The sequence below is a fragment of the Prorops nasuta genome, unplaced genomic scaffold, assembly GCF_024137725.1.
Source record: "Prorops nasuta isolate Cenicafe-Biocafe unplaced genomic scaffold, Cenicafe_Pnas_1.2 PNAS00048, whole genome shotgun sequence".
In the NCBI taxonomy this organism is placed as follows: domain Eukaryota; kingdom Metazoa; phylum Arthropoda; class Insecta; order Hymenoptera; family Bethylidae; genus Prorops; species Prorops nasuta.
In genome coordinates, this window is record NW_027116845.1 from 18,645 (window position 1) to 43,440 (window position 24,796).

The following is a 24,796-nucleotide window of genomic DNA, read 5'->3' on the forward strand; positions in this document are numbered from 1 at the left end:
ATGTATTTTCAGATATTACAAATGTACTTACAGTAAACACTAAATATGCTGTATCAGCATTCGCAGGATTATTTACTAGTCGTCACAACTATTGGAGAGACTAGACTCTCCTATGGTTGTGGATTACTCGCACTTAGTTAATTATGATCAGTTCGTAGTAGTTGTGGGTATCTTTCAGAACAGTACGTGTTAGGCACGACTGAAAGATGAACACTCGCGACAATTTCTACACGACTTGGTTCGGACTGAATTATACTAGACTTAACTACCAGTACACGGCGACTGGGCAAGAGATTTTAGTTAGAATACGGTGGAGTACTCTGCTCCCGTGGAACGAACACTAGAGTTACGACCTTGGAACGCGGAAGATGCGGCAGCGGCTAAGCTTGCACAGAATAAGACTCGACTTGAGGGTCGCGGAACTCGCATATATGTAGGAGGCTTAATAGGTCATGTGTCGTCAGTAGCGCCATGATCTTTCGACACATGACGACCAAAAAGTCTCCACATCCACGGCCGACGCCCAAGGTTTGACGCATTTCCGGAAAAGAATTCCGGGTGTCAGCAATGTGCAATACTACCGGTATTGCACACGGACGCGTGCGATCTACTTTGGTTCGGCGAGGTGGCTGACCCCTACGTTACACATGCGACAGTGCATTTTAGAACTGATAGATCTTCATTAAAATCGACTGTTTTATTTACTTTAAATTTACAAGGAATCAGCGAGATATAATGATAAAGTTTCCATACATATGTATGATACAGGTGTTCAATATGGATTTAATTTTCCTTCAGCAAGATTATCTCTATATGGTAAAATAGCTACTCAATGCACATGCAGCAAGGACACAGTGGCTGCGTTTCAAAACTTTAGCGCTATGGTAGCACTAGGTAAAATATGTATCATGATTGGTCAAATTGATTCAACTGAGCAATAATGATATAGCGCTACCTTAGCGCTTAAAATTTGAAACGCAACCAGTGTATACATCAGTGAATAAAATTATACAATGCTTGAACCCTGAATTAGAATAAAATGAAGCATATTATGTTAACAATTACATCATAATGAAGTTTCTAATAATTATTATAATATTACAGATATGTTTATGGCTGCGGCTTGAAGATATTAGGCCTCATTTTGAAGATTTAGAGAAAAAAATACGTCATTACTCTCTAAATTAACCCGTTATGCAGTAACAACAGTAGTAGCTGATTACTACAAGATTATTTCAGCTTAGAATCAGAAAATAGAATATACAATATTTACAAGAATAAAAAGGTTTTGGCTGCAAGTCCAAGAGTTGACATGGATAAGTTATAAACTCGACGTTCGAATATTTAGATTGAGGTGACAAAAGAATTCCAAGATCTTTAAGTATGATAGAAAGTTTCACTTCCTCATTGAGAGTAACATGAAGTTTAAAAATTCAATAATGAAATTTTCAAATAGACTAGTCATAGTTTTAGCATTTGCTTATTTTCAAATTTATGAGGAGGATCCAATGGACGTTATAAATTTCAGATGATACTTAGAAAGGTCATGTGGTAAATTATTATTATTAGTTGCTTACGAATTAGAGTTAATTGTATGGACAACAAAAATATACAAATACTGTTTCTTAATGTTTAATATATGGTTGAAAATCTAGTTTTCAAGAGCTATATATTATATGTTGCGATATAAGACAATGTATTATTATTTTTCCATTTTAAAATGTTCTTTTTCTTATTGTTACAAATTTAATGTATTTATATATTATTTACAAACTTGTCTTATTTATATTCAGTTATGCTGTCATATGATTTCTTTTTACCTTTAAGATACATGCATTAATTTAATGAAATAGTTTTTAGAAAATTGGAAGAAGTATATTCATTATACAGGGCGTTTTTCTAACAGCGGCATATAGGAGATTCGTGTTAGTTGACTATAGCGCTCAGGATGATGGTTTCTGAGAGCGCTGATTGGTCAATATCATGTAGTGCCAACATGAGATGGTCCGTTACCAATAGATGAATACGAAAAATGAGACCCATTCGCCATTTTGGAGTGGAGAAGTGTTTACATGCTAGTTGTAGCAGAAAGAGGTGTGAAATGGAAAAATGTCAAATAGTGAGGTTACTAAAGTAAAAATGGAAAAAAATGAATGGAAAGTAAGCATTATAAGCTTCTAGAGGTTTTGGTCATAATATTTGTAAACTATTAGCCTCATATTTTAAAGAATTTCAGTCCAAACTGAGTTGCAAACCCTTCTTTTCTCAAGATTTGACTTTAAATTTACTACTTTTTTCATATTTTTATGAATTCTAGATTTCAACATCATCATTGATTTCTTGAATATTCTCTGCCAAACCAAGATCTTTTTTATCTTCCTCTGGACATTCTGTATCAGGAAATACCACAGAGAATTTCATTGAAGTCTCAGTTTCTTAGAAATTCTGCTGTCAATTTACTACTTTTATCTACCGTATGCCTGTAATGTGAAAAATGATAAATTGGTAGTATTTTCATAATTATAAGCTTCTAGATTTTCTGGTTATAATATCTGTAAACTATTAGCCTCAAATTCTAAAGAATTTCAATCCATACTCAGTTATAGGCCCTTCTTTTCTCAAGATTTGACTTTAAATTTACTCCTTTTTTCATATTTTTATGAATTACAAGGTTTCAACATCATCATTGATTTCTTGAATATTCTCTGCCAAACCAAGATCTTTTTTATCTTCCTCTGGAGATTCTGTATCAGGAAATACCACAGAGAATTTCATTGAAGTCTCAGTTTCTTAGAAATTCTGCTGTCAATTTCCTACTTTCATCTACCGTATGCCTGTAATATGAAAAATGTTAAATTGGTAGTATTTTCATAATTATAAGCTTGTAGATGTTTTGGTCATAATATTTGTGAACTATTAGCCTCATATTCTAAATAATTTCAGTCCAAACTGAGTGGCAAGCCATTCTTTTCTCAAGATTTGACTTTAAATTTACTCCTTTTTTCATATTTTTATGAATTGCAAGGTTTCAACATCATGATTGATTTCTGGAATATTCTCTGCCATACCAAGATCTTTTTTATCTTCCTCTGGACATTCTGTATCAGGAAATACCACAGATAAGATGATTGAAGCCTCTGGTTCATAGATATTCTGCTGCCAATTTCCTATTTTCATCCACTGTATGCCTGCAATTTAAAAATTTACAATCTTACATGACAAATTGATCAGTTTGTAAACTGATATATATCTTAAAATTGTTCAAATGAAGTAATATTTTTATTTAATCTAATTAATTGTTACAAAGCATTCAATATTTGTTCTTGACATATATATTATATCTTTGTTTCTTTTGTAAAATGTACTATCATATAATTAGCTCAAATCCAAGCACTGGTCAACTTGTATTCTACGTAAATAATATTTTTTTGGAATTTCACATCATCCTAATAAGCATTTTTTTTACCATAATTTAATCTGAAACCTATTAAACAGTTGATATCCTCATCAGTTTAAAGAAAAGAAATAGCTAAACATGTATTTTGTTAATTTCAGTACCTGGAAGTTTAGCATATGATTTTCAAATACCTTAACAATTTCTTGCAATCTTGGCAATCACCGATGCACATAAATATTGAAAGTATACTTCTCCTTGGCACAGTGTTGAAAATTAATCTTACTTCATCCCGTCAGCTGTATCCCCAGCAATGATACAATAAACACATCACAATAATTTAATCTGAAATAAAATTCCACAAAGTACCACAAAATATATTACATTTAATATTATAAAATTCATTGTTATGCTTATGTAATTTGTTGATTCCTTTATGTAAAAATTCTTTAATGAGTATAACCTCATCGGATTCAGATAGGAACAGTCTAATATTGTTTTTTCATTTATTTATTCTTGCAATCCTGGCAATCACCGATGCACATAAATATTGAAAGTATACTTCTCCTTGGCACAGTGTTGAAAATTAATCTTACTTCATCCCGTCAGCTGTGTCCTCAGCAATGATACAATAAACGCATCACAATAATTTAATCTGAAAGAAAATTCCACAAAGTACCACAAAATATATTACATTTAATATTATAAAATTCATTGTTATGCTTATCTAATTTGTTGATTCCTTTATGTAAAAAATTCGTTTAATGAGTATAACCTCATCGGATTCAAATAGGAACAGTCTAAAATTGGGTTTTTCATTTATTTATAACGAAATTTGGTTCAAATTATTTTAAGGTTAATACTGTCAAACTTGCAGCTTAACCTGATTTACCGTAATAAACAAAGTAAATATATATCGCTGAGATACATACTGTTACGTCCCTAACCAATTAATCCCGAAAAACTAAAACTATTTTATTAAAAGAAATAGGATAATTGAATGTGATCCCATATGCCAGAATCTGTAGGCACCGTCGCCGGGACCTTATCTTTGTCGACGTTTGCATCTTGCATCGTGCGACTCTAAGTCCGTGAGAGAATTCTACCTTCCACTCACTCTAAGATGCTTTTATTCCTATTGGCCAAAGATAGGATAAACTCATTTTAAAAAATGTTTTGATTGGCTTAGCCATCTCCCTGGATCACGATCTAGGACCCTGCGTCGGTTAACTCGATTTGTCTTTAAGACAGTTCTAATTGTACCTTCAACGAAAACAGCCTTGCAAGGCTATTATACCTGTTACGGTTAATAAATAAAAAACCATTAAAAATTATCGAAGTCTACTTTGAGTGTGCTGCATCCTTCTACACGAATCCTTCATCGAATTTCCTAAAACTACTACCAGCTGGTAGGTAGCGGTCACTGGAGCCCACAACAAAAACTGTTCCTGAGTTTACTATACAAGTCAGGACCTAACAATACACAGGCACACTGTTTACGATTGTGAGCAACTATATTTACGTTTACGTCTACTGACGTCACTAAACCTACGTTAAGCAGCCAACTTCAGCACGAGACACACACTCTGGCTGGAGAAGAAGAAGAAGATTATGAAGGAGAAGAATCTCAATTTTCGATATATATATAGCTAACTCAGTATGAGATCTCTGGATTGCATGAACCGTTTTTAATGTTCATGGTCTTAAATGAAAGCTTGTTCCAAACTAGTTTAAGGAAAGCTTTACTTAAATCATGACAATGGATCATTCACGGAAATAAATCGGTTTGAAAATTGAGGCGGCCAAACCTACTGTATAAGTTAACGGTAGTGCTCGGCGGTATAGACATGTCATTATCTACTTTTATATGTACTTGCCGTCGAGACACTACCGTGTCTCTTGATTCCATTCGAACAGGAGGTTCTCCTATTTTAATCCAGGGTTTTATTTTATCGGCCGAAACAATAGTGTTGAGTGGTTTCTGGGATATGTTAAACCCAGGGACATCTACAATGACCCATCGGTTCTTCTTTAATACCGCCTTTATCATATAAGGGCCTTTGAATTTAGGTTTTAAATTCCTGTTGGCACCTGCTTTATGTTGAAGAACCTTAAGTAGCACTAGGTCTCCTACGTTATATTGAAATGGTCTCTTGTGTTTTCTGTCGTACACGGATTTATTGTATGCTTGCAGCTTTGAAGTTACTTCCGCTGCTAAGTTGCGGGATTTTTCTCTTTCTTCTTGGATATCCGACGGGTTTGATGTACATTCCTCTAGGAATTTTGTTAGTTCTTGATCCTTATTTCCTCGCTGTTCGTAACCAAGGAGTAGCTGGCTAGGAGTGGCGTTAATAGCTTTGTTTAGGGTATTATTTATAGTGAATTGGACCTGACCTAAATGTTTTCCCCATTCCGCTGGTGTTTCGGTCACCTTAGCTAAGGTGGTTTTCAGGAAGCGGTTGACTCTTTCCACAGTACCATTTGCCCATGGTGAGGCCACAGCCACCATGGTATGTTTCACCTGGAATTTTTTCATAAATTCGGCGAATTGCTGAGATGAAAAGGCCGTCCCTCTATCGCTAATAAGGCGAGATGGTGGACCAAATATGCAAAAGAGTCGTTCAAGATGCTTTATGACTTCTATAGAACCGGTAGATCTGGTGGGGAACAACCAAGTAAATCGCGTGTAGGAATCCACTACTATTAAAATGTTTATATTTATCCAGGGTTTGTTCAAGAGGTCCAAAATGGTCAACGTGGAGGCTATGTAGGGGCAACGGAATCTTTTCCACCACTTCCATTGTTCCTTCCGGTTTGCCTGATGCCACTGCGTGAGATAAACATTTAACACAGTTATCTATGTATTGCCTTGTCTTAAACTTTAGACTAGGAAACCAGTAATGGTTAGTAATCCCGTGAATAGTTTTGTCAATGCCCACATGACCTGCCTCGTCGTGATATAAATGTAGGATAGAGTTAAGCATATTCTCCGGGACCACGAATAGGTCATTGCCGTGGAACCTGTAAAATAATAATCCGTCGATCAAAGAGAAATTTTTGTCTCCTCGCGTTTCAACCCTTTCAGCAATCTCCTTCAGTTTTGGGTCAGCCAATTGTTTAAACATAATCTCGTCCTCCAGGGTAATTACGTGTATTCCTGTAGCACTTCGACTCAGGAAGTCGACATGAGTCATTTTCCCTCCTGATCTATGGACAAATTCAATTTGATAATTTTGTAAAACCAATGTCCACCGGGCAATACGCGGGTTAATATTAATTTTCTTAACCGCTAGGGCCAAGGCATTGCAGTCAGTTACGACTTTAAAGGGAGTGCCCTGTAGATAATAATGAAAACGTTCGACTGCTTTAACGATTGCCAAGGTCTCCAATTCGAAGCTATGATATTTTTTTTCTGGATCCGTTGTGGTCTTGCTGTAGTACGCAATGGGGGCCATGGCTCCATCAGATTGTTTCTGTAATAATATTGCCCCAAAACCTGAATTGCTTGCATCGGTATGCAATTCAGTCGTTGCTTGCGGATTGTAAATATGCAATACCGGCGGCGTAGTTAGGATTTGTTTCAATTTTTCGAAAGCCTCGCTGCAATCTGCGCCAAAATCAAATGTGGCCTCCTTCCGGGTTAGATCTTGCAACGGTCTGGCTATAGCAGCATATTTTGGGATAAACTTTCGAAAATAGCTGGTTAGGCCCAGGAAACCTCGTAGCTCCCGTACATTTCCAGGCTGTCGGTATTGCGTTATTGCCTCAACGTGTTTCGGATTAATAGTAATGCCTTGGGGGGTAATCAGATATCCTAGGTACTCTATATTCTCTTTTAAAAATAGACATTTTCCTAAATTAAGTTCGAGTCGATATTTTTTCAGCGTAATTAACACTTCTCGAAGTATTCTAAGGTTCTCCTGCACAGTATCGGTCGCGATGAGAATATCATCCATATACAATAAAATCTCTTTTTTAATGATAAAAGGTCTTAAAATGAAATTTAGGCGTTTGGCAAATTCGGCCGGCGCTTCAGAATACCCAAAGGGCATCCTTATAAACTCAAACTTACCTTCTGGCGTGGCAAAAGCGAAATACTTCGAGTCCTTCGGATCAATCAACAGTTGGTGAAAACCGTCTCGCAAGTCTAATTTAGTAAATATTTTTTTTTCATATAGCTGATCGATCTGGTCGTCAATAATAGGGAACGAATATTTTTGCGGATGTATTCGCTGATTTAACGGTCGCAGATCCACACACATTCTTTTAGTGCCGTTTTTCTTGTTTACTAAGACTACGCGCGAGCAATAGGGGGAAATACTCTCTTTGATTATCCCGCGTTCTAAGAGGTCATCAGTAATTGTTTTCAGCTCCTGTTTCTCAGCATAAGAAAAACGTCTCACTTCGTATCGGAACAAGGAAGCATCCTTTAAATGCACTTGGATTTTATACCCATCTTCGACACGTTCTACTTCGGCCTTATCAATTTCTTTCAGTACAGATATTAAACTCTTTCGTACCGTAGAGCTTAGAGTGGCGTCTAGTTTCTCTGCTATTAAGTCATATTTATCATTCTCCTCACATATATCAATCGCAAGGATGGATCCCATCCAACCCGTTTATTTACCTGACAGCGCTAGTACAAAGTGACCGTTAAAATAGGTAAGTTTTAGTTTCGAATCCCGTAGGAAGTCCCGACCCAATAACATATCAAACGAAATGGTGTTATCTTCTATTACAAACAGCGTCACCTTGAACCATGATCCCGGTAAACAGTCAAAACTAATCTCATCATAGATTTTCCCGCAGGTATGGAGTACTGAGCTATTAACTCCTTTTAACCGAATGCCTACATCTATCGGGAATAACCGATTACAACTAAAGTTTTCCTTGTACGCGCGCGCTGATTTGGTGATCAAGCTAACCGGGCTCCCGGTATCCAATAGCGCGCGAATATTAGATTGTTCCTGCTGGGATACTCTCACCAGGACATATGGAGACTGCGTTTCTATTACGAAAACTCCTTCCGCCGGTTCCTCTTGACATTCCGTCTCTTCCTCAGCCGGTTCCTGTATCAGGTGGTTCAGGGTGGCAGCAGGTGCAGTCCTTTTTTTGAGCAAGATGAGCTAAAGTGGCCAGTTGCCCCACAAACGTAACAGGTAGCCTTAATCGATCTGCACTCCTGCACTAGGTGGCCTTTCCGATGGCAATGGGAGCAAACTGTTGCCAATGTAGCTCCCGTTGGAGGATTTGGTCGATCCGAAGAGGCGGTTGTCTTACGAGTATATATCTGATCTTCAGTTAAACGTCTCATGTGCTCAATAAACTCGGGAGTTGTCGCTGATCGATTGTCCAATGCAAATTTCTTAAGCATGGGATCCTTTACCCCATCTGCCAGTAACTCTATTTGCTCCCTTTCTGTCAGAGACAAAACATACATCAATCGAAGCTTATCCTCTGCATAACATACAAACTTTTCCGAATACATTTTCCACACTCGGGCATTTATCCGAGACAGTATGGCCGTTAGTGATTCTTTCCTCCCGAAATAGGTCTCAATTTGCCGTTTAACGTCTTCCCATGACGCTACACTCTGGACTGCTTGACGATTGTACCAACTTAGAGCTCTACCGTCCAACTGGTTCACAGCCGCCATTACTATCACCTCCTTCGATATCTGATATGATCTAGCGACACTGGCCACCCTCTCCAGCCATTTTTCTATATTTTCATCTTCTTCTGCAGAAAACTTTGGGATTAGCTTGGAGACAAACTTTATTTGACCCCAGTTCACGACCATATTAGTAGGGGGATCCCTTGGACAGATACCTCTATCCCCCGATGAAGGTCCAGGTAAACCGCTCTCCCTCATATGACCTGGCAAAGCTTGCAGAACCGCTCTAACAATCTCCTCAAGATCGCCAAGGCTCGCAATCGAAGTAGGGGCGGCTGATGTTCCCGGATCCTGACGCGCAAAACCATTTGCATCCGCCCGTGGTACCATCTCCACTGGCGGCTCCTGTTCTAATGTGTCTGATCTGTTTCCACCGTCATCCGGACTTGGATTCACCAACACCCCAGTCGCCACTCTGCCCGTTATCTCGCTATGATTTATTAGTCGTTGCAAAAGTGTTGCTCGAGGACCCGATGAGTCCACCTCCCACTGTCTCGCCACATCCCGAAGACCTTCCACATTTAATTGTTCTAACTGCACTCGGCTCATATTCTGCGTCGTGTCTGGCCCTTTTATCCCACTTCTGAGAGTAAACTGTAGGTAGCTATCGGGTTTATACGGGGAAAGTCAAGCAAGCACAAGTCTTCAGCATTCAGGCAACTCGCCCATTTTATTGATATAATACACTCTCCTACACCTTGAACTCTGTTTACATCTAATTAGCGACTGACTGTCCGCTCAGTTCTCCTTTTCAAACCTTTCCTCTTTCTCCTTTTCGGCTATCCTCGGCTCTTATCGGCCTACTTTATCGATCCCCCCTCTTCTGTACATCTCTAGTGCTATAATGTCTATGCCCGCCTGTGGTGTGTTCGGAGATACGCTTACACATGAATCATTCCATTTGTTAATCAACATTTGACTTTTTACCAACATCTGACCTTGCTAGACTTCACTAGTTTCATCAAATACTTGAGTTGATACTGGGGCAAGACTGGACAAGCAATTCGCAAAGCTTTGAATAAGCTGCAATCAAGCATATATTCAAAGCTGACATTGTCGTTTTGCATACCACGTTTCTTTTTAGCACTAATTACTCTCGCATTTATGCTGCTAACTCTTGACAAAGATGACATGGGAGATTTATTGGCGAATCGTCCTTATAATATTTCCTGTGCCAGAGTCCTTAGATTTTCCTTTCGCAAATTTCTACACATTTTTGAAACTGGTCAGATATCTGGTGCTGCAAAATGGAGTCGAATTAATTTTTGGGATGACTTTTTTCCCATTGAGAATAAACGTGCATTTTTTCATCCATACCAATGACCAGTATACTGCCTTTGGCATAGAATACTAGCATAGCTAACAGAGGAAAACAATCAGCAGTTATTAACTCAATTTTACAGCATTTCATCCAATGAGTCTCATCCTTAAATTATGGCTGAGCAATAGATGACGTTTTCCTGAATATTGGATTATTCTTACTGTGCCAATCTTTCAATGATTTCATCTTTGCCTGTTTCAAGTACCAGAATGCAGGAGTGAAAAGGCCAAAAGTCGATTCAACTCCAATAGTCAGTATGTGTGGGAACCTTTCTCCTTGGATTTTTAATTCAATTGTAACAAATGTATTTAAGGGGATGCATTGAGCGACTCAAAGATTCATTCAAATTTATCTTCCAAACTATTAGGAATATGAACTTTTTGTAGAGATTAAATTTACTCTTTTGACTGTACTGAAGCGCACTACAAACTCGGTTTCTCAAAATTATAAAAAAAAATTTTCATAAAAATTATAAATACTTGTAATTTTGTTGGTCATAATAATATTGAAAATTAGGCCTTGTAGGGCGCTAAAGAAAAGTTCTATGACTAATTTGAGACCAAGAAGAAATAAATATACCTAAAAATGTGGAAGATATTTTTGAAAAAGTAAATTAGCTATTGAAAGACAAGTTTTACACTGTTTTACCGATGGAGAAGTTTCACAGTGCATTAGACAAGGACAAGCCTATTAGCTCTCTTCGCTTCAGAAGGGGTACCCACTCTCTCCCCACCATTTCCCGCTAAACAAACCAACTCTCCTACACACAGCAAGGTGTCTGGCTAACGCTGCCTGTCGGTGTGAATCCGTAGCGGAATGGAAGAACAAATAATTATTTGTAGATTTCAGGGTTAGGTTTTCGTATATCCGGCGTTGTACCGCTCTTCCATATCATTTCGGGAGGCTACAGTAAAATTTTCAAAGTATTTTGTCATCTACAAGTCTCAAAAAACTTGAATTAGTTGACGAAAGCATGACTCGTAGCAGCCGACGCTGATGCGCTACACAACTTAGTGATCAGCGTCGGCTGCTACGAGTCATGCTTTCGTCAACTAATTCAAGTTTTTTGAGACTTATAGATGACAAAATACTTTGAAAATTTTACTGTAGCCTCCCGAAATGATATGGAAGGGCGGTACAACGCCGGATAAACGAAAACCTAACCCTGAAATCTACAAATAATTATTTGTTCTTCCATTCCGCTACGGATTGTTACGTACTGGGTAGTCGTGGCCGCCTATCGGTCGAATTTCGGCTGACTTGACACTACAGTCTGGGTCAGTAGAAACGCCGACTGAGCTTTTGCGACTCACAGTACAATATACCAAAGTATTACACTCCGAGCGATAAGAATGTAATGAGTTCGCAAGATTCGGGGTGAATGATAGTATGTATTAACATACGTTGGAACAGCAGGTTTGACACAAAACTATGTAATTTCAGGTATTACAATTATACTTACAGTAAACGCTAATTATGCTGTAGCAGCATACGCAGGCTTATGGACTATTCGTCACAACTATTACTGAGACTAGACTCTCTTATGATTGTGGGTTACGCGCACTAGTTAACTATGATCAGTTCGTAGTAGTTGTTGTTATCTTTCAGAACGATACGTGTTAGGCACGACTGAAAGATACACACACGCGATGATTTCTACACGACTTGGTTCGGATTTACTATTACTAAACTTAACTACCAGTACACAGCGACTGGGCAAGAGGTTTGTTAGAATACGGTGAAGTACTCTGCTCCCGTGGAACGAACACTAGAGTTACGACCTTGGAACGCGGATGATACGGCAGCGGCTAAGCTTGCACAGAATAAGACTCGACTTGAGGGTCGCGGAACTCGCATATATGTAGGAGGCTTAATAGGTCATGTGTCGTCAGTAGCGCCATGATCTTTCGACACATGACAACCAAAAAGTCTCCACATCCACGGCCGACGCCCAGGGTTTGATGCATTTCCGGAAAAGAAGTCCGGGTGGCAGCAATGTGCAATACTACCGGTATTGCACACGGACGCGTGCGATCTACTTTGCTTCGGCGAGGTGGCTGACCCCTACGTTACACCTTCCCCCTTAGATGAAACATTGTCCTGTGGAGGTCAATGTTTCCAGGACAAGAAGTATGGGGTAGGCCAACTGTCGAAAGTTTTTAGAAGAGTTTGGTGCTTATTAACTAAAGGGTAGCGAGTCCCGTGGCATTGATATTGGTTCCAGGTAGGGCATACTCTGGGCGTGGCGAATCGGTTGTTGAAATGGCATGCTGACGGTGCGTACAGGAAGCATTGGCATGCTCTCGGCTGCTATCGTTGGAGTGCTTTGAACTCTGATGGATGTGGTTGACGTCGGGCTGGCACGCGCATGTGTCAGATTTCGTTTAAACCACAGGGCCGCAGCAATTAATATAATGAATATAAAAAGAGATCTGCGGATGAAGCATATGAGATGATAGATGCTCTAAGGGTGGTAGAATCTTGACTCTGTAGGTCCTTTGCTTCTTGGGCTATGTCCTTGAAGGCTACGCTGTTTTTGGACAGATTCCAGTCCGCTAATAGTTTAGTTTTAATAGGCTGTATCTTTATCAGTTTCTGTAGGGCTGGTAGGTGACCTTCAGGTATAAGATCGGGGAGAGGCATCGGCTCTAGGGCTTCGAAGTGGGTCACATCGGACACCATCAGGATTTACAGAGATCGTAGCAGAGTAGATGCAGTGAAGCCAGATCGTGGACGGACTTTCGTCCCCTCCACGGCGTCTGCTGCGCACGCAGCTCTCACACAAAGAAAGCAGCTGCTAGGTCCGTGAGATGCTTCACCAGTCGTTGCACGCACGCTTTTCCACCGGTACATACGTGTATCGGTCTTCTCCGACAAGCTTCGGTAGATCTCGGGAGCGAGAAGGAACCAGACCTCTCTCTTTCTCTATACTACGTTAACCAAACGACTCGCAAAGTAAAACAAAATCCTTTTCCTAATGCTTCGATAAGAGTTAAATTATCGAAGGTCCCAGCCCGAAAAATTAAAACTTTCCTATATTAGTTTTCAATTATTATAAAATGATTATATGTAGCCATTAACTTACTAAATTTGATAACAAATACAAAAAATGCGTTCATATAATATCAAATGAGTTGAGGTATAATAAACTCAATGTTTATGTCTTAATCTGTTAACAAATGCATTTTTATATTTATTATTGAGTCCAAGAAGTTAATGGTTATTAAAAAAAAAATTCCCCGTAATGAAAAAAAATGAAAAAAATGATAATCTGTGACAAGAATCGAACCCGAGCCCCACAGCGTGACAATCTGTCATCCTACCGCCTGCGCTACAAGGACTCACTTATCGTTACAAGGGCAAAACAGCCTATTATCGGTTTACTCTAATTTTCTTATTAACTCGTCATAAACGATCAAGAATTAGCTGAAATAAGAAGTACATTTATTTACACAGTATTATTACATATGACTTATTATATTTTTTAATTTGAAGCATACATTTTACATAAAGATACGATAGTTTAAGGGTATCCATGCAGTACTTTAAATACAAAAACTGTATTCATATGTTCCTCTGTCATTAATTATTCTATTACACGTAACATATAATATTGCTTAATTTATTCGTGATTGATTTATTTCTGTACAGTTGATGCACCGAAATTCGGCAGATTGATCTTTAAAAATAAACACGGTCGACAGACCGAGTAAAGGCGAGCAGTCAAAACAATGCGTTTTTATGACTAGGAAACTACATGCCTTATTAACAGGTGATCAAAACGTCTGCTTTAAAAGTACGAAATAAAACAGACACAATATATGTTACGCAACAAATAGCTAAGACACCGTGTGCGAGAGAGAGCGTGCAATGAATATAGTGCGGGAAAAGGATAGCATTATAAACATTGTTTGGCATCGTATAGAAACACTAAAGGCCATTGAACTTAGAAATTTCGTACAGTCAAACAGCTGATCGATCCAATAGATCGAAAAGTATACAAAGTCTATCGTTGAAAGAAGGCTTTTGCAATTGAAGACAATTAGTTATTGTTGAAAATAATTTTTATGTATTATGGGGGAAAAAATTTGTAAAACGGTAACGTATTTAATTGATACATATGTTAGCAACATCAATCAGAATTTTTTACGTTTTCATGTGCTTTTAAATTTATAGAGCTGCTGTGCACACCGTATTTTCGTTATACGCTTTTGCACGCAACATTTTCAATACGCAATTTTTGTACAATTTTGAATTGTTTTCGATATATATTAAAAAATATTTAAAACATGATTGGAAATACAGTCTTCATAAGGTTTACAATTTGGAGCTGTGACACGAAAGAGGAATAATGTACAAAAATTGAAGAAGGATATGGTCTTTTGGGATTGATTTTTTTTTTCTTTCTTTTTAAGAGGTTAAAATGCTTTTACGCACACCAACCAGTAGGCTCATCCTTCCAATTAATTATGGTAGGAATTTGTCTGCTCGTTGATAGTGTGGGACTCATGGCCTCCAGGAATCACCTTTGTGTCAGGAATTACACGCTGGCTCAAACTCCCTGGATCTTTAAAGCCCAAACTCTACCCACTAAACAATCCTCTGTACCTAAAGATATTTCATTTCATTAATATTCTTAGTTTTGCCTCGCAAAGTAGTCGTTAAGAACAGACTGAAAATTTCAAAGCTTTGCGAGGTAGTCGTCAAAGACAGACTTTAATTTTAATGAGCTTTGCAAAGTAGTCGCGAAAAACCGACTGAAATTTTTTATTGAAGCTTTGCAAAGTAGTCGCCAAAGCAGACTTAATTCTCTTATTAAGCTTTGCAAAGTAGTCGTCAAAGCAGACTTAATTATTGTGCATATAAGCTTTGCAAAGTAGTCGCCTTGACAGACTAAAATTTAATATTTTATGCTTTGCAAAGTAGTCGCCAAAGCAGACTTTCATTTTATTCATAATCTATATCATCATCACTCTCGTTATAAGTATATAAATGTAAACTACTCTCTGGTTTAACATTATGTGACTCATACCAATTATTTTTCATTATTTGTAAGTGCTTCTTTGTGATATTCATAGAGATAGGTGTTTCATTGCTTACTCTAAGTGCATATTTGATGACACACGTAGCATTAATTGTTTTATGCACAAGTCTATTTCTTTTCTTGCTTTTAATATCGGGTAGCATAGAAAAACATCGTTCTGCCTCAGCGTTTAAGTGAGGAAGAGATCTCACTACGCTTAACAATTTCCGCAATTGTGGATATCTCAATTCCTCTTTTTCATTTTGGGCAGAACATATTGCTATCCACATGTCATCAAATTCTAATTTTGACCAATATTTCTTTTTAATATCGCTTTCTTTTACATTTAGAGATTCCCATTCGTTTATAATTTCATTTTCATTGTAATTGCCTAATCGACGGCATATTTGCATTAATTGGAAGCTACTAGCTTCTCGATCCTGATCAAATAATGTCACGTCCTTTTCAAAAATACTCAGATTTTCTAATAAATTATCGAATATTGGGAAGCGATCACGAATTTCTTCACTCGCTTTTATGAAGAAGGATAAACAATTCTGTCGAATTGTTTTCACTTGTGCTTCAGTAATTTTTTTTTCTTTCAACATTATTCTCAAATAACTAGCACAATTAGGACCTATATTAATGGTCTCTATAGGAAGAAGGTTTTCAATTCTTGAAAATCTTGCATTGCGTACAAAAGGCAAAAATACATCTTGCTTTAATAATATAGGTTTAATAAATTTTTGAAAGAAAAATAAAATAAAATTTCTTGAACATTTATTCAGTAAGTGAATTTTTGTTTCTTTACTTTGAAACAGAGCGTTAAAAGTAATAAACTTTCTTAAAACATTTTCCAAAAAATATAAATATGCTTTTGTTTCGCTATTTTCCATTATAATTAACAATTCCTCTGCTTCTTTGATCTTTTCAAGTTGCTGCTCTACCAAAAACTCGTGTATAGTATCCCACTTTTCCAGAATGCGTTCAATACATTTTTGACGCAAAAGCCAACGCGTTTCTCCATACTTCACTAAATTTTTAGTGTTATTTTCAAAAGATTCCTGAAATTCTTTAAATATAGCAAATCTTTTAGTACTTCCATTTATAAAAGACACAATTTTTTTTATGAAAATTGTGCATTCGTTTGGCAATGTCTTACATGCACTAGAAGCTGTTAATGCTAAAGAATAACAAATGCATGGCATTGTTATCAATTGTGGACAAATATTTAAAAGCCTTGTTTTGAAAGAGTCATTTCTTCCAATCATAACTGATGCATTATCACAGCTTAATCCAATGATGTTGGTTAGAGGTATCTCTCTTTTATTCAATTCATTTTTGAATGCATTAAAAATTTTGTCCGCAGAACAGTCTTTTGCGTCTAAATTAATTAAATTCAGTAAATTATCTTGTGTACGCAATGATTTACTGTCCACATGTCTTGTTATAAGAGTCATTTTTTTCTCGTTCGTACTGTCTGTAGTTTCATCTACAAAAACAGAAAATCTATGACGTTTCAAATCTTCACTTACTCGTTCTGTCTCATAGGGACATAAGACTTTAGTAATAATATTTCTTATTTTTGTCTTTCCCAAAGTCATAGATTGAAGAACGTCCGGCTCTTTACCAATCTCTTGAAATAATAAAAGTTATTCTCTACTATTTTCAAATGCTATTTGGTGCTCTGCGAAAAACGCTGCTACGTTAAGTTCAGCTACTTTTACTATATCATTAAAACGAAATTGATCATTTTCAGATGTAGTGGGATATGCTATTTCGTCATCGAGTGGAATTTTCTTCTTTATCATATTTTCTATATGATTTTTCTGGCCTGCGTGCCTTTTAATCTGTGAAACACCGCAAGAATACATTTTTTCGCATGCAAGACAAACGAATAAATCGTCTCTACCGGTCACTCTAAGCACCCAGTTCTCCCAAGATGGATATTCGTCATACCAATCAATTTGGAACTTTTTACTTGAACTCTTTTTCTCTTTTAATTCAATATCCATTTTTCTACAATTTATTTGTATTATAAATATTGTACTCACAATTATGAATATTTAATCCCTTATGAAATTAGCCGGAAATATCCTCAACACAAAAATCACTTTTCACGTAAGGTACACTAAAGCCAACCAAAACACTATTGATATTAACGTGAAAAATTTGTGTGCAATTAAATTTTTGAAATACGATAGAAAAATACGTTTGATAAATTACTTAAATTTGCAAAACTTTATTCGCGTATTTAATTTTAAGTCGTTCAATTCAACCGATTGAAACCGACTGAACGAGACACATAGATATTTGCTGAAAAGTCGTATTATTGTTTACATCTTGGATTCAAATACAGGTGAAATTTATCTGGACAATTATCAAAATAAAAAAAAAAGGAAAAATCTTTAAGAGGACTCGAACCTGCGACGTTCAACGTATAGAGCAAGCACCTAACCACTTACGCTACAAAACCTTCCGATAGTTCTTAGGTAAACAGACAATGTTAGACGATGCTCTCGTGAAATGATATTCATTTTCTTTTCTTTTTTCAACTTAGTTTGAAAGCAAATCTAACACGACAAACTAAGTAATAATATATGTTACGTGTAATTGAATAACTTATGATGTTTTATATGATAATTAAAAAATGCTCGATTACTTTATTTTCTTACATATATATATATATATATATATATTTCATATCAATGCAAATACTTGTAACTATCTTGCTCTCAATATTAATATTAACTATGTATATTTGAAGCAACAGTATCATTAACTATAAAATTATGTAATACCGATATTTGCTTCAAGGTCTAATCGGTAATATTACTTACACTAAACGCACCGATAAATATTTTTTGGTTGTTTTATTTTAAAAATGTCATGTCACCTAAAGATGGTACCTTTAATGTTTAACCCTTAGAAGCTCACATTTTTCTATTAACTATTTTGACATGAAAACTCTTACTTGGGGGCTTTTGGGGTCGCTGAATAAGAATCTGCAAGTAGAATTCTTATTTTTAAATGGATTAGATGGAAATTTAAATTTTCGATATGGAAAAATGTTAAAAGACTACATTTCACCCTCCAAATAATACAAAATTCTGACTAAGCAGCAGATAATTATAATACTAGTTACTTTCGAGTGTGCGAACGTAATTTGACAAATTCTATTAACAGAGTTCTATTCAGCGACCTCGAAAACCCGCGAGTAGTTATTTTTAGAGCAGAATATGTGATATAAATAATTTCTCGGTCCGCCATTTTTAATCCACCATTTTGAATTTTGAAAAAGTGATCCCGGAATCGTAATCAGCATACCTCAAAACCCCCAAGTCTAAATTTTCGTAAAAATTGAACATTAAATAAGCTCTATAATGATTTTTTTCTGATAAATCATCGTTATATTGTTTGTTTATTTATAACAATTTAATAACAAATTAAATGGTAATTTTTATGAGAGAGTATTGTAAAAAAACCTCTTAGCTTTTAGAAAAACCTATAACCATCTATAGATACTAATAAATAAAACTTTTACAGAAATAAATGTCCAATAGCATTGTGGTACACCGTAAGTACCACTGTACTTATTAGGGTTAAAATAAGTGATAGGGAGATAAAAATGAATTTCAACAAAAGATTTAATTTTAATTATATTTTTGATTTATTTTTTTTTTAATTTATATAAAAATTTTTTATTATTGGAGCATAGCCTCCTCTCCCTCCCCATCCCCTTCCTCCTCCTCTTCCACCCCACCCTCTTCCTCCCTGTCCTCCTCCTCTTCCTCCTTGTTCTCCTCCTCCCCATCCTCCACCGCGCAATTGCGCCCAATGCCGGCGCGCCTTTCCACCACCATATCTGTTATCTGTAAAATATTGGAAAATGTATAATTTAATTTATAAAGAATTAACGAAAAGAAACATTTATGATAGTAAATTGACTGAAGTGTGTGAATTCTTTACTACATAAAGGAACACATTACCAAAGCGACGCACAAATGGCAAATGAGAAAGAAAGATAGTATAAATGACTAGAGGAGAAATAATAAATAAATATATTAAATATTAATACTTACAGAGACGCGCCGGCATTATTTGCTGCTGCTGCGGCTGTTGTTGCTGCTGCTGCTGTTGTTGCTGCTGCTGTTGTTGCTGCTGCTGTTGTTGCTGCTGTTGTTGTTGTTGCAGCCCCTTCAGCAGCTTTTCCAGCGCAGTGATACGCTGGTTGGTGGTTGGACCCACCTCAGCCGGCCCAGCCAAGGCAGCCAATTCTTCTTCCATTTCTTCTAAGACAAACAAATTCATTCAATTAATTAAACTAATACTTAAAATATAGAATGTGCTGGAAGGTGAAAAAATTGTACTTACTATCTAACAATGATTCGTCGCTCGACATTCTGAAAAATAAATTATGAAATGAAACATAAATTAAAACTGTTAATTTAGTAATAACTGCCTTGTGTAAATTATGCTAAAATATTACACAAGACATATTATACTTTTCAAATTTTACATTATATACTGTGAAAAGTAAGAGTATACTTACGCTTGAAATTGTTGAGTCAGCTGCTCCATAAGAACTGAAATGTCACTTTAACAGCTAGAGCTACCCATAAGAGCTGGGTTAAATAACAATATTTTCATATCGAAATTGGTATAGTTTCCCACCAATTTAATATGTAAAGGTATATTCGAAAGAATTAACCTTGATCATCAAGTTATAAAGGTAAGTAATTTGTCACCGGAAAATGTAAACACCCCCGATCACGAATAAATTAAGCAATATTATATGTTACGTGTAATAGAATAATTAATGACAGAGGAACATATGAATACAGTTTTTGTATTTAAAGTACTGCATGGATACCCTTAAACTATCGTATCTTCATGTAAAATGTATGCTTCAAATTAAAAAATATAATAAGTCATATGTAATAATACTGTGTAAATAAATGTACTTCTTATTTCAGCTAATTCTTGATCGTTTATGACGAGTTAATAAGAAAATTAGAGTAAACCGATAATAGGCTGTTTTGCCCTTGTAACGATAAGTGAGTCCTTGTAGCGCAGGCGGTAGGATGACAGATTGTCACGCTGTGGGGCTCGGGTTCGATTCTTGTCACAGATTATCATTTTTTTCATTTTTTTCATTACGGGGAATTTTTTTTTTAATAACCATTAACTTCTTGGACTCAATAATAAATATAAAAATGCATTTGTTAACAGATTAAGACATAAACATTGAGTTTATTATACCTCAACTCATTTGATATTATATGAACGCATTTTTTGTATTTGTTATCAAATTTAGTAAGTTAATGGCTACATATAATCATTTTATAATAATTGAAAACTAATATAGGAAAGTTTTAATTTTTCGGGCTGGGACCTTCGATAATTTAACTCTTATCGAAGCATTAGGAAAAGGATTTTGTTTTACTTTGCGAGTCGTTTGGTTAACGTAGTATAGAGAAAGAGAGAGGTCTGGTTCCTTCTCGCTCCCGAGATCTACCGAAGCTTGTCGGAGAAGACCGATACACGTATGTACCGGTGGAAAAGCGTGCGTGCAACGACTGGTGAAGCATCTCACGGACCTAGCAGCTGCTTTCTTTGTGTGAGAGCTGCGTGCGCAGCAGACGGCGTGGTGGGGACGAAAGTCCGTCCACGATCTGGCTTCACTGAGTAGATGTAGTGTCCGAGAAGCACCCAGCTTCTAACTGTATAATTCCATCTCCAAGGATGGTTTCAGTCCCTCTTACGTTTCCTTAGCAAATAAGGGTGATTTGTTCAGGTTTTGGTAGAGAGTATAACCAGGTTCGTGGTTGGACCAGGGGTGTCCAGAAGGGACCGCTGAAAGAGGCGACCCTGATGTCGCAACCAGTCCATTGTGTGTTGTCATGGTGTTGGAGGATGGATAACTCACATTCCTGGTTATACGAGATCTTATGAAGGGGTGCTCCAGGAGCGCAGTAGTATGTTTTCAGGTGATGGAGGCAATGGGAGAGAGATTCGGAAGGAATGGGGGTGTAGAAGCGTTGGAAAGAGGAGACTGCCAGGTAGGGATGGGCAGGTTGAATAAAGGTGGTGATAGTTTGGTTATCGGGACGATTATAGTGAGTTGGATAAGGATAGGTTTTTTACACATGGTATTCTTCCTTGTTAAGGAGAGGAATTTCAATGACGACCACCAGTTGTCCTTTGTAATGATTAACATGTAGGTGAGAGAGTTCTTGGATATCTTCCATCATTAGTTCTTTTTCATCGAAGGGCAGGGAAAATCCGGTCTTGAGGGTGGCTTCCTGCAAGGCCTGTTGTAACCGGGTAGGTGTAAGTATCATGGGGTGCAAAATTCCACGACGCGCGAAGAGAACAGCATCCACAAGGAATAAAATACTGGTCCTGTATTGGTCTGTGTACATTCCCATTTGCCGGATATAATCTCGATGTACCCTCGCGTGTTTTTCTTGTTCGAGGGCGTCATCGGTGAGAGCGATAGCGTCAGCCAAGGCCTTGGTTTGTTCTTGAAGCTCTTGGGTATGGTTATTTAGGCTAGTGATAGAAAGGTGCAAGGCGGAGAATTCCGACTGTACCACGTGCGTCTGTTTTTCCAACAAATGGGCGGTGTGTGCTCCTTTTTCCTGTAGCTTTAGTATTTCGCTGGTGTAGTATTCGCCATCTTCTTCAGTCAAGGTACCAAAAAGGGTTTTAGAGAGTCCTCCTACGAATCCTAGAGGAGCGCTTCTACGGTTCCGATTAAGGTCCGTAGGATGTAAGCCTCGGCGAAGTATTGAAGCAAAAAGTTCAGTGTCAACAATTTTGCGTGCGATTTCTTCGAGTTTACTGTCATTGATGCAAGAGATGTTGCCCTTGCACACATAGAAGAGAGCGTCGTAGAATTGTCCGAGATTAGGGGCTTGACTAGTCAAATTGGCGATGTCAATGGTTGTGGCGGCCTTCCATAGCACAGGATAGTACTGTAGGGCTGCGATTTTTTCGAAGAAGATACCGGGGTTGTGTTTCAGGTGAGTGATGTTGTATGCATGGGTCCAGGAGATCTGCGTGAGGCTTAGCATCATTATAAATAATATATTTATAATGGTCGTCATGATAATATCGGTTGTGTAGTGCAGTGAATCTCGTGCGTCACGAAGTTGATTTTGCAATCTCGAGCGGAGTGGGAAATTTGGTATAAAAGTGAGGTTTTGGTAAGGAACGATATTGTACTCTGATTAACTCCAGACCAGCCGGTTACAGTGTTGACAAAGTAGAAAGGGACTGTTCCGTTGAGAAGGGAAAATGGCAAGAAGAAGATATCCGAGTCTCCTAAGTTTTGGCGGAAGGCGGTTTGCAGGAGGGGTGGCGGTACACACTCGCTCTGGTAAATAATGTGATAATTGTAGGTGGTTGAAATTAGGCTACAGTGAATGGTTATTGAGGTTATAATTTGTTGTCTTCGTTTTAGTGGTGGTCCTGGATCTGGAGGAGATCAGGTGGATCCGGGAAGAAAGGAGGTCCTCCCGGGCTGCCAACGATGACTTGGCTGACCGATTGTTGGAGACCTGGTCCTTCAGGGAGGACTTCGACTTCCTGGGGCTACGCTGGCACCAGGACAGCGGATGGAGGAGGATCAACCTCCAGATGGAAGATCCCTGGAGCGAGTGGGAGCCAGAAATCACGGAGCAGGAGGTGCTGGAGTGGCACGGGCTGGCGTAGGTTAAGTTTAGGAATTAAGAAATATTTGTATAAAGAGAAAAACCTGTAACAATATATGGTAAACCAAAAGAAATTCTTGCGTCTTTATGTATTAATTGTTTCCCTTGCGTCCACTCCTATGGGATTCCGATTATTGAGGAAGGGGAGGGACAGGGTTCGAGGAGGGGCAGGATTGTAGTGATTTGGCGGGAAACAGTATTCTGGATTTAGGCTTCCTTCTGAAATCGTCTTCTTTCTTCTCTCCACCTTATATATATATATATATATATATATATAACAAATCATCTGGAAGTCATATATTTAAATTTAAGAAGGATATTGTAATAATAATGTAGGGTATATGTATAATACTTTTATTAATTTCGTGTATCTTTCTACGCTAAAATAAAAATATTTTCTTAAATTATAAAATTATCTAATGTAGATCTGTTTTACCCTATTCGAAGCTCTGCCGTGTTGTTTCGCATTAGTTTCGATAGATGGCGCGAGAGCATAATCATCTGTAGAGGCTACGTGTCGATATTTCAGGAAGGTGACCCTTTTTGTCCAGAACTGGTATAGTTTGCTTTGTATGATTTTTATTCGTTTCTAGCACTACAATTAAAGTAATTATTACAATATTTCGCGTATCCCACGTGGCCACTAAAGAGGCGGAAGACTTCACGTCCTGTCCCGTCGAGATCCATGAGGGAAGAGAGCAAGTTCTGGGCTTTCCGGTGTGACGAGTGTCTTGTGTCGTGCCAACTTGAGAACGTGTATTTTTATGTTGGCAGACTGATTCATCGATGTTAGTCCTACTACCGCCACACATCTGGAAGCTGCAGGAAGCTAAACGATGGGATTGAAAGTGATCAGTGTCGGCTGCTACGAATCACGCTTTAGTCAACTAATTCAAGATTTTTGAGACTTGTAGATGACAAAATATTTTGAAAATTTTACTATAGCCTCCCGAAATGATATGGAAGAGCGGTACAACGCCGGATATACGAAAACTTTACCCTGAAATCTACAAATAATTATTTGTTCTTCCATTCCGCTACGGATTCACACCGACAGGCAGCGTTAGCCAGACACCTTGCTGTGTGTAGGAGAGTTGGTTTGTTTAGCGGGAAATGGTGGGGAGAGAGTGGGTACCCCTTCTGAAGCGAAGAGAGCTAATAGGCTTGTCCTTGTCTAACGCACTGTGAAACTTCTCCGCCGTAAAATATTGTAAAGCTTGTTTTTCAATAGCTAATTTAGATTTTCAAAAATATCTTCCACATTTTTAGGTATATTTGTTTCTTCTTGGTCTCAAATTAGTCATAGAACTTTTCTTTAGCGCGCTACAAAGCCTAATTTTCAATATTATTATGACCAACAAAATTACAAGTATTCATAATTTTTATGAAAATTATTTTTTATAATTTTGAGAAACCGAGTTTGTAGCGCGCTTCAGTACAGTCAAAAGAGTAAATTTAATCTCTACAAAAAAGTTCATATTCCTAATAATTTGGAAGATAAACTTGAATGAGTGTTTGAGTCGCTCAATGCTTCCCCTTAAATAGCATTTGCTAGAGGTTCAATTTTTTTAACGTAATTTCAATCTATTCACATAAATTTACATTGAAGCCGACTGGCATCATATTGAAATAATTTATGAATTCCCTTTGTACTACAAATTGTTTA

At 37.4% G+C, this 24,796-nt stretch overlaps 1 protein-coding gene across 1 annotated transcript; it reads right to left on the reverse strand.

Annotated features, from left to right (window-relative positions):
• Positions 1 to 15,336: 15,336 nt before the first annotated feature.
• LOC136784107 (protein FAM200A-like) lies at positions 15,337 to 17,427 on the reverse strand. The gene is made up of 3 exons (XM_066744624.1): positions 17,308 to 17,427; positions 17,119 to 17,262; positions 15,337 to 17,046 (listed from the first exon to the last, which is right to left on the reverse strand). The coding sequence occupies exons 1-3, from the start codon at positions 17,425 to 17,427 to the stop codon at positions 15,337 to 15,339; spliced, it is 1,974 nt and encodes a 657-aa protein (XP_066600721.1).
• Positions 17,428 to 24,796: the final 7,369 nt, after the last annotated feature.

What these genes read in the sequence shown, in the direction of transcription:
- LOC136784107 (XM_066744624.1), bottom strand. Translation starts at nt 17,427, where the DNA reads ATGGATATTGAATTAAAAGAGAAAAAGAGTTCAAGTAAAAAGTTCCAA. An exon ending in CCGGTAGAGACGATTTATTC is followed by an intron (nt 17,263 to 17,307) that starts GTTTGTCTTGCA and finishes GGTGTTTCACAG; the next exon opens with ATTAAAAGGCACGCAGGCCA. An exon ending in TAAAAGTAGCTGAACTTAAC is followed by an intron (nt 17,047 to 17,118) that starts GTAGCAGCGTTT and finishes TTATTTCAAGAG; the next exon opens with ATTGGTAAAGAGCCGGACGT.